General features: G+C 35.2%; 1 protein-coding gene across 1 annotated transcript; it reads left to right on the top strand.

Moving 5' to 3' along the window:
* Positions 1-535: 535 nt before the first annotated feature.
* LOC306869106 (transcription factor E4F1) lies at positions 536-10477 on the top strand. Its single transcript, XM_079415718.1, has 14 exons — positions 536-872; positions 1664-1773; positions 3577-3667; positions 3887-4032; positions 4130-4250; positions 4364-4516; positions 4903-5012; positions 6217-6441; positions 6517-6631; positions 6720-6937; positions 7024-7222; positions 8567-8733; positions 9551-9613; positions 9733-10477. Exons 1-14 carry the CDS (start codon positions 779-781, stop codon positions 10081-10083), a joined length of 2163 nt encoding a protein of 720 aa, XP_079271844.1. The 5' UTR covers positions 536-778; the 3' UTR covers positions 10084-10477.
* The last annotated feature ends 417 nt before the right edge of the window (positions 10478-10894 follow it).

The following is a 10894-nucleotide window of genomic DNA, read 5'->3' on the forward strand; positions in this document are numbered from 1 at the left end:
AATAGAAGAATATTTACTGTTGTGTTCATCAAATCAATTGATGTAGCTTAGTTCGAATCATGAGCGAATCATTCTTTTTGAATCAGATTCAACCAGTTCACAAAACCAGTCAGATTCGTGTTCGGTCGTTGCAAGATTTACAAACCAATCATATTTATTAAAACAATCTCTGTTTCATTTGTGCTTGATAAAACTGTAATCAAGTCGTAAATATTTCTAACTTGGTACATTTAGGCCCGGTTTCACAAACGGCTGAATTTATCTAAGGCCTAGTCTTGGCTTAAACTAAGATATTTAAGCAACTTTTACAAAAATGCCTTGGAAGAAAACATTAAGGTGTGCATCTTGACATTAAGATATGCCAGAGCAAGATATTTTCAGTTAACATGCATTTTAGTCTGGGACTAGTTTAAATCTTGTCTGTGAAACTGGGGATTATTGTTGTAACTGTTAAGCTCCCTCATCGGTTTAAAAAGAGATAACTACACAAACTAATTCTGGAACACGTGAAATTACATTTACAACATAAAACTTAGAATAAAATAATGTACGTTATAAATAGCAGTGTTTTTAGATTATGGATGGCAATCGCTGAACCGATTCTTTGAAAAGAATCGTTCGAAAGAACCGATTCGACTGGAGAGAAGATGAGCGCGCCTTTATTTTGAATCGTTCTCCCTTCCCCTCGCCGCTCTTTAGTTGTTATGACTACGAGGTCGTAAATCCGCCATGTTTTCCCTGTTGAAGCGTTGCGACAGAGACGGAGGTCTGGAACGACATGACTGAAGAAAATAATAATACGGCAGCAACAGTTACCGACCAAACGGAGCATAGCAACATAATCACCATCCAAACCACACTCGGAGACGAAGGTAGAAACAGGGCGATGGGACACAGTCACGCAGTAAAAGCGCGATTATTAAACGCTTGGGCCTGGCTTTGGCTCGTTCAGTCACGCTAGCAGAGTCTCCATTAGCCGCAATGTTATTTTTGACAAACATGTTTAGCCTGCTGCTAATGCTGCTTAGCATCGATCTGTACTGGATGAAGATCTCTCAACACCAAGACTGTTTGATGTTAAAACCGCACGGCTCCAGGATTTAGCTGTTTCTTCACATATGGACACTTTTGGCCCTGTGAATTTGACTTTTATGTATATATTTCAAAGATATAGTCAATAGCATACTGTGATGGAGATGACATTTTAAATATTTGTGGACTAAATTGCTTTGTCTTTGTTAAATACATTTTTTAAACAAGTAATAAATGAAATAAATATAATTTATAGTAATACAAAACTTTAACAGATCATAATGGTAACAGAAAATATAAACTAAACTAAAAACTAATCCAAAATATTATAGTATAGTAATAATATTTAATTAATAAATCTATGATAGTAGTTGTGTTATGACATTAATTTATATACTATTATAAATGACTAAATAATAACATTTTAATTTACTATTACAATAGTAAAAATACATTTATTTTAAAATATTGAGTGCAAAATTGAAGGCACAATTGTGGGAAAATGTTATTATTTTAGATTGATAAATATTTATGTTTATTTCATTCTTTGTTTCGCGTTGCGCAGATACTTTAGCAATATGCATGTTCTGTCAAACTGAAGTGTGATCAATATTTTTGTGTTCCCTCTCAGATGAGGACATTCATAAATGTGGGAGATGTCTGGAGGAGTTCTCTGCTCTGGATGCTTTCATCCAACATAAACTCAGCAGGAGCTGCAAGCGTCCTCAGCAAGACCATCAGGTTTGTGTGTTATTATATCATTCCCTTTTTCATCGCATAATTATATCCAGAGGGATTCACTGTACATATTTTCTTTTTGCATGAAAAAAATGCAATCAAGGAAAAATGTTTCCACAAACATTTTAAACAAAATGCATTACTGATAATAATAAATGCTTCTTGAGCAGCAAATCAGCATATCAGAATGATTTCTGAAGGATCATGTGACACTGAAGAAATAATGCTAAAAATTCAGCTTTGCATCACAAAAAATTATTACATTTTAAAATATATTATGATAGAATTTTTTTTTTTTCAATTAGTAATATTTCACAATGTTACTGTACTGTTTTTTTTAAATCAAATAATTGCAGTCTTGCTGAGCATAAGGGACTTCTTTCAAAATCATAAAAATCTTACAGACCCCAAACTTTTGAACAGTAGTGTATCTGCATCATAGACTCAAGAAGTAGGGTTGTGACGGTGAGGAAATTTCCCCACCAGTTAATCGATGTGTAACAATACTGTACTGGTATCACCGTTGGGGGGATGGGGTTCCCCTTTTTTCACGCTTTCCTTTGCTTTTAAATAGCTTGTAAAAGCGGGGTGCACATTTTACTTTCACTTTCAAATTAGTGGCAATTCGGCGTAAAGCACTTGTTCGTTGTTAGTTCGTTTGAGATTTCCCTCTTTTCCTCACTTTCCTTCGCTTCTGAACAGCTTAAAAGCGATGTTTCGAATTGGCAGCAATTCGGCGTCAATTGAAGCATCAACAAAATACAACTTCAAACTCCACTTAGCCTATATAAATCATAGAGCTTATATTAACAAAACGAATCAAAATACACCATTCTATAGGCTGTGCCTAATATAAAATAATCATATTTTATAATAATAGAATTAACTTGCACACTTTAAATAGCCTAGGTAGGCCTATACAAAACTGATAATCAGCAAACACGGTGGAACCAATTAAATAAGAAACGGATGTTTTAAAAAAACTTCCAAAATCACCGTAGATAAACGGCAAAAGTCAACAGGCTTTTCAAAATGCAAAATATTGCAAACATGCGCTTTTGCATTTCGTTTTGAAGCTAAATCTTCCGCTGTCATCTTGTCCCCGCTCTTCTGATCGGTCAGCTCGACTCACTCTCGTCACGTGAATGAAATCTAATCTATTTTATTCAATTCCCATGTTCAAAACAGTTTTTCTGTAATCAAATTCTATAATAAGAGTCCTATCTACCATGACACATAAGGAAATATGCAACACAGATATTACAAAACCATACAAATCAAGTATTTCCTTTTGATAAAAGTCAGGGGTATTCAATTAAAGTTCCAAGAGGCACAGACTCTTTATTTTCTTCCAAGTAGAGGTCCGGACAAAAAAAAATTATAAATAAAAATATATATATTTTTACATGTATTGTACTTTTACATTTAGATACATGTGAGGCCATGTGACAAAAAACACTGTTTCTGTCCAGGGTTTTGCTCCTTAAATCTATACTATTTAAATATATTATAAGCATTATCTACTAAAAATGTCTACAATAATCAAAATGTTCCCATCTTGAGCAGAAAATAAAGATAACCAGCAGTTTCAAAGTTATAATTGCTTTTAAAATATTCACAAGTCTTTTTCCTCGAGTCGAGTCAAGTCTGGAGTCATTTCAGATAAAAATGCGACTCGAGCACCCATCTGTGGGCTTAACACCGGTATCACCGCCAACACCGTGTATCGCAGCAAGCCTGTCAAGAAGCTGTGCAAAATGTAAGCTAAGGATACATCAGTGCTCATCTGTCTGTCCTCTCCCTCAGACAAATGCTTCCCCAAATGAAGATTCTTCCATTGAGGTGAAATTAAGTGAAAATGATAGTTCATCTGATGAAGCGGGCACATCAAATGCAGGTACTGCACTTTTTATTTAGTAAAGTCAATATAATATCACTTTCATTGTATCGAGGGACTAGATGTCCCGATTTTATTTGAACAGGACCAGGGCCAAACAAGACATCTGATCTCTATCGTTATATACAAACTGTACAATGGGAGAATTTGGGTCTGAAAAGAACCAATCCATCTGTCTTTGTTTGGGTACTAAACAAAGTCGCTTTGTTTGTTCTTTAGACAAGCGAGAAAACGCAGCAGCTGGAGGAAAAAAGAGAAGCCGCTCTGCAAGCGAAGATGACAGTTCCAGCTCTGCAAAAGTCATTTTGAAGTTAAACGCAGAGGGACGATACATCTGCGACATATGTGAGAAGACCTTTAAAACGGTACAATATTAGATCATTTTTATGCATTTGAATACTTACCCTATTTGGGAATATGCAAGGAAAACTCACTCCAGTTATAAATTTGATCCATTTATAGACAAATATTCTGAGAACCCACATGTTCACGCACACCGATCAGAAGGACTTTAAGTGTGAAATATGCGAGACTGCTTTTAGGACCAAGGGTTCGTTGATCCGACACAAACGTCGACACACAGGTAAAACTAAGCATCCTTGTATTGGACTCTACCGGGTTGTGAAAGTTGTTTAGTGTCTGTGTAAGTTTTTATGCAAGACTTTCACAGTATTTTGACATTGTTTCCTTTGGCAGATGAGCGTCCGTACCGCTGCAATCAATGTGGCCTGGCGTTCAGAGAGTCCGGAGCTCTAACCAGACATCTGAAGTCTCTCACGCCTTGCACTGAGAAGATTCGCTACAGTCAGTGTAAAGAGATACTTGTCAGCAAGGATGGAGTTCGGAAAGGTAATTCACATCTCACGACAGCTTTTCATAATGACCTTTTCAGTGATCGGAGGGTGTCAATTATCAATGGATCTTTCATCCCAATTCGGATCTTTCATTCCATGAATGTGACATTGCAGGGTTTAAGTAGACTATATGATTGGTGAAGTCTGGCATATGTCACCGGATAAAAGTCTGTTGTTTTCATGGGAAGATCAGTTATGACTTTTTGATTTAACATTACAAGGTCGAAAAATGCGTGAATAGATCAAATCTATAACATGCATTTACAAATTGATGGTGAATGATTATTTCATGCTGACATTTTTAGCTGGTTTGTTCATGCAATGATGAAGATTTATTTTTCATGTGTTTTCTGATTGTATTGCTGTTGGGTTTCGTTCTAGAAGTTCAGCCGTCATCTCCTGAACCTGAGAAGGAGCAAATTCCTGTCGTGAGGGTTGTGGAAGCTGGTCAGGAAATCATCCAGATCGAGGTGGTAGGACAAGTGCAACAGGTATGAGACTATCAAGATCAAGAGTCAAGATTTTTTTTATTTGTCACATACACAATTATACAGAGTATAACCAGCAGTGAAATATAGGTCAGGTCCGCTCCAAGGACAGTGCAATTATAAAGTATACAAATATTAAGAAAAAGAAAAGTAGAAAAAATAAAAGATAATAAATATAAATGTGCAGGTCAGTATGTTGTTGACTTAAATAGTAATAAAGAGGAATGTGCAAAACAATTGTACAGGGTATTTGAATAGGAGCAACAAAACTCACAAATATTTTTGGCGCAGAAAAGCATGTTGAATTTCACTAATTAAAAGAAACATGAACAATTCAATTGTATTTTTTGGGAGCTGCAATTTAACTACTTGTAAGCAAGTACATTTAAGCAAGTCTCAACAGTAGGACCAATAGTTGATATTTCTTTTTGCTTCGCCAACATTGATAAAATTATATATATATATTTATTTTTTATGTGACAAATAAAAATCTTGAATCTTGAACTGTATAAAGGTCTGCTTTTATTTGTGTACACTCACAATGAAAAATGGTTTTATAAATTAAAGAAAACAAATAGGATGTTGCTTTCTGCCATTTGAGTTTCCTTTCTGTGAACAAATTAAGCCCGTCACAAAAATGAACTGAAACTCAGCATATATAGGCTATGTTACGTGCCGCACTGTTTTTTCCCCTTGTTTATCTGTTACCTAAATCCAGTATATTTCAAGACTTTATTCCTTGTATATATGTACTGCAGATTATATACTATATTCAATGTAATGTAATATTTAGTATTACTACTGTACTACCCTGTTCAAAATAAATGAAAAGAAACCGAGCATAGTAGATTTGTTGTTTTTTTTCTCCTGTTGTACTGAAATCGTATCGAACTGTGACCCCCGAACCGAGGTACGTACCGAACTGTGACATCTGTGTACCGTGCCACCCCTATAAATTAGCATTTATCTAGATAATTGCTGTAAAAATTATTGTTCATTGTTAGTAACAATAAAACCGCATTACCTGCTACTTAATATTATTAAAATGGCGTAAAAGCTAAACTAAAAGCCCTCTCCCCCCAAAAAAATTAATCTTTCTAAGAAGTAACTTCCTTTAGTAAAAATGTAGATGTTTGGAAAAGTACAAGGACATTTGTTTATAAATCGTTTCAGACTAGTGTTAATGAAGTTCCTCTGTCTGTACCAGGTCGTGTCTCAGCCTCAAACTGCGACTGTGGTTGAAGCCAACAATCTAATCTGCCAGGCCATCATAAACTCGGGTATCGCATTGGAAACTGAAGCCACGGAAGCGGCTGAGCAGGCAGAGGCCCGGTCACCTAAAGCAGTCCTGCAGGCTCCTGACACTGACGCCAGACTCACTGAGATCCAGGTGACGGAGGAATGTGTGGAGACCATGGCCGAGGAAACGCAAGTGAGTTTCTTAGATTGCGACAGCATGTTTCATTTCAATAAAAACAACACCATAACCTTTTTTTATCCATTGTAGGATTTGTCTGTGAAGGAAGACGAACCCGTCGAGTCAAAATTATACAAATGTCCTCACTGTGAGCGCATGTTCAAGACATTGGCCTACCTGAGGGTCCATGTCAAAGGGCATGTTGGTACGCCCCATTCAAAGCAGTTTATTCATTAACAATCTATAATATTTGTGTAATAGATGAGTCTCTGAATGTTTTTTTCCTTCCTCAGGTTACAAGCCGTTTAAGTGCTTAACATGTCAGAAGGAGTTCCTGACAGGCTACGTGCTGAAGAAACACGTGGAGACGCACGTCAGCGAGCGGCGCTATAAATGCGGAGAGTGCGGCAAACAGTTTAAAGCCATCGGACATGTGCGGGAACACATGAGAGCGCATTCAGACGAGAGGCCGTACCACTGCAGCTTCTGTGACAAGAGATACAAGACCAAGGTGAGGTCAATATGCAAAAACAATATGCAAACACTGTCCTTAGGTTTTACATTGTCACATTTAAACCACCGTCTTCTGTGTTCCAGAATGCTCTGCAGGTCCACCACCGCACTCATGGGGAGGAAAAGCCTTACGTGTGTCCACACTGCTCACGTGGCTTCCGGGAAAAGAGTGCTTTAGTTCGGCACATCCGACATCACACGGGAGAAAAGCCCTTTAAGTGCTCAAAATGCGGCCGGGGCTTTGCTGAGCATGGTACACTCAACCGACACCTGCGAGCTAAAGGTTTATAAACATGATTCACTAAAATTATGTATTAATCATTCAAATTATTAAAACATGTCTAAACTGAAGTTAATGTAAAAACAACTAGTAAACATAAGTAGGACTTATAATGTGTTTTCTGGCATATTAAAAGTCCTAAATATAAGCTGCAAAACTTTCTAAAGAACAGATTTTTTTTTAAATTATGAGATCCAAATATGGATATCTGAAATTATTTTAATTAAAAACATTTATGTAATTAATAATAAGCTGAAATTATTTGATCAAAATTACAGTAAAAACAGTAATATTGTGAAATATTATTACAATTTAAAATACCAGTTTTGTATTTCAATATATATTAAAATAACATTTATTTGATTCAAAGCTGAATTTTCAGCATCATTACTCTAGTCTTCAATATCACATGATCTTCAGAAATCATTCTAATATACTGATTTGCTTCTCAAGAAACATTTATTATTATTTATTAACATATTAATATTTATTATGTTAAAAACCAGTTTTGTCTATAATATCCGTATAGAGAATATGAATATCATAAATGTTTTGTATTGTATTGAACTCATTTTTAAGCATCTCTTGAAATGTGTCTATTATGGTTAAAAACAAAACGGACTGTAAGCCAGTTTATATGGTTTTTTTATTTTTTTAAGTTTTTTTTATTGAAGGAATATAAAAACAACACAATAAAGCAGTAAACATTACAATTTCCTTCTTTCTATGGTTCATATAGTTTTTGTTAATATTTGTAATTAATTTAATTTGTGTATTTTCTGTTTTCACTTTGATTTTAAAAACATCCATAGAGTATTTATCAGTTATAATTTATTTAGTTTTAGTTATTACTATATAACTATAACTTTAGTGATGGTTATATTATAGTGCTTCAACTTAAGCTAAACGAAAATGAGAAACAATGCCCTGGCAACTAGCTAAAATTAAATAAGTTGAAGTTTTTTTAAGTATATATTTTTTCAGGTAATGAAAATTTACATTCATGCATTTTTTGCATTTATTTAGAAGGCGCTTTTATCGAAAGCAACTTATAGTCTGAAGGATCATGTGACACTGAAGACTGGAGTAATGATGCTGAAAATTCAGCTTCGAATCACAGGAATAAATTACATGTTAAAATATATTAAAATAGAAAACTTATTGTAAAATGTTTTATTTTTTTTTCAAAAACATTGAAAAGTCCAGCTAAACTTTTAAATATAATTCTGGAATTCCTCTCTAAAATTCGAGGACACTGGAGAGACTCATTTAAGCTATTTCTAGAAATCAAGAAGTCTTACAGTGACTGTATATTTGTGTGTGTGTGTGTGTGTGTGTGTGTGTCAGGAGGCTGTTTTGCTGTGCAGCAGAAAGACTCTGAACTCGCGGGGAACTCTGAGGAGCAGGAGGTGTCGGCTGAGAGTGTCTCCACCACCATCGTATCAGACGACCCTCATGCTGTGCTGGTGGAGTTCTCCTCAGTGGTGGCCGACACTCAGGAATACATCATTGGGGTAAACATCATGTGTGCTATGTATGCTTGTTATGTGACTTGATTTGCTGATCATCTGTAGATATAATATGACAATTATTATATGCACAACATATACATTAAACAAAAAAGGTCAAATTATTACAATTGGTTGTAATTAATAATGAAGAAAAATCTAACTAGTTTTATGTCTTTTTTTGTTTTAATTAAATTCATTTAATTTTTTTTATATTCATTTTCATATCATTACATACACATTTTCACTATCTTCCACCACTTGTTACATTATTATTCAAAAGTTTGGGGTCATGTTTTTGAAATAAGTCTCTTATACAGCCTGAAATAAGGCTCAGAAATACAGTAAAAACAGTAATACTATGAAATATTATTGCATTTTTGTTTGTGTAATTTATTTATTTGGTGAAAAGCTGAATTTCCAGCAGCATTACTCCAGTATTCAGTGTCACATGATCCTTCAGAAATCATTCTAAAATGCTGAATTGCTCAAGAAACATTTTTATTATAATCAATGTTGAAAACAGTTGTGCTGCTTCATATTAGTTTTGTGGAAACCATGATTTATTTTGTAAATTTTAATATCACTTTTGATCAATTTAATGCATACTTGTTAAATAAAGGTATTCATTTCATACTGACCCCAAACTTTCAAACACTAGTATATATTTAATTATATTTTATAATAAATAATATGGATGGCCAAATCTAAAGATTTGAAAACAAATATGATAAAGATACTTGTTGTAATACATTGACTATAATTTAGTTTAAAATATAGATTTTTGTGTTTTTTGAGTTTTTTGTTTTTTTTTGTTTTTCAGGCATCAGCTGAGGAAGCAGATCAAGGGGAGGAAGTGGCAATAATTCAAGACAATCAGCAGCAGGTAATTTTTTAAATTTCCCTCACATCAATGTCAACTTAAAGCAGATGTTAGCAAGATTAAAAAAGGACAGTTTGTCATCCAAATGGAGTAACCATATTGCTCGATGTGTCTGACCTCAGATGGACAGTCACATCATGAAGGTGGTGCAGCAGATCGTCAGCCAATCACACGGAGGCCACCAGATCATCGTGCGTAACGTGGCCGCAGACGAGACCCCATGCATCTCGGACTGTGGAGACACCATCACCATTGCCACACCTGAGAGCTTGACCGAACAGGTGGCAATGACACTCGCCAATGCCATAAGCGATGGAACCATCCTCACTACGACAACAGAGGGTGCCGTGGAGACGCCCCACACCACAGTCACCATGGTAACAGCGGAGAATGTTGAGACAATGGAGCAAGAGGAGCAGTACGTCATCGCTTCACCCGACGAAATGGAAATCCAGACTGTAGTAGTGGTTTAAGATGCAGGTTGTGTTAATTTAATATGTTTTGTTTGTTACATAAACAGCCGTGCTGTAGCATTTCGGTTCTCTGAGAGGCCTTAATCCACATGTTTTGCACTGCAAGATGAATTCATAACTTTTGCTTATGGAAACTTTCAAAAGTTTGTGTTTTGTGTTTTAAACCGATTGTTTTCAAGCTGCAGGTTATGCTAAAAAACTGATGCCATTTTTCAGTAGATGGCAAAACCATGTTTTTTCTATATTAGATTTTCTCTCTGTTGCATGGCATAGAATCATATGACTATCATCTGCTCATCATGAATATGTAACATAACATGTTGCCAACAATAACAGGGCCCATAAAACACCTGGCAGGGAACGAAAGTATGAAACATTAAATATATTTTTATGTACCTCTGTATTTCTTCATTCATTGATCAGTTCTCATTTCTGCGTTCTTAGTAATGCATAATTTACATAGTCATCTAAGGAATATTCTGGCCTCAAAAAGCACGGATGTGTTATTCGTCCCTCAGTTTGTAAAAACAAAAATCAAATGGAAGTCTATGGAGCAAGACTTTCTGGAGGGTTTAATAGCAGATTAAAGATGCTAAATATAGATGTGCTTTTTCAGTAGGACTTTCAATGGACTTTCATTTATAACTTACTGACATAATACCTGCAGATTTTTGATGCCTTTCTGCTAAATCGTTGTTTACGATCCTAACAGGATTGGAAAATTTGGATATCATTTTGCCCATTGAGGTTAATAAGCATTTTTGATCACGGTGGTTATCATATTAAAAAACCTATTTCTGTGAACTAGCCT

This window comes from Barbus barbus, assembly GCF_936440315.1.
Source record: "Barbus barbus genome assembly, chromosome: 4".
NCBI lineage: Eukaryota > Metazoa > Chordata > Actinopteri > Cypriniformes > Cyprinidae > Barbus > Barbus barbus.

Bases quoted from the DNA above. Each gene is read 5' to 3' on its own strand.
- LOC306869106 (XM_079415718.1), top strand. From the start codon at position 779: ATGACTGAAGAAAATAATAATACGGCAGCAACAGTTACCGACCAAACG. The intron at 6,632-6,719 runs GTACGCCCCATT...TTCCTTCCTCAG, and splicing joins CCATGTCAAAGGGCATGTTG to GTTACAAGCCGTTTAAGTGC. The intron at 9,614-9,732 runs GTAATTTTTTAA...GTCTGACCTCAG, and splicing joins TTCAAGACAATCAGCAGCAG to ATGGACAGTCACATCATGAA.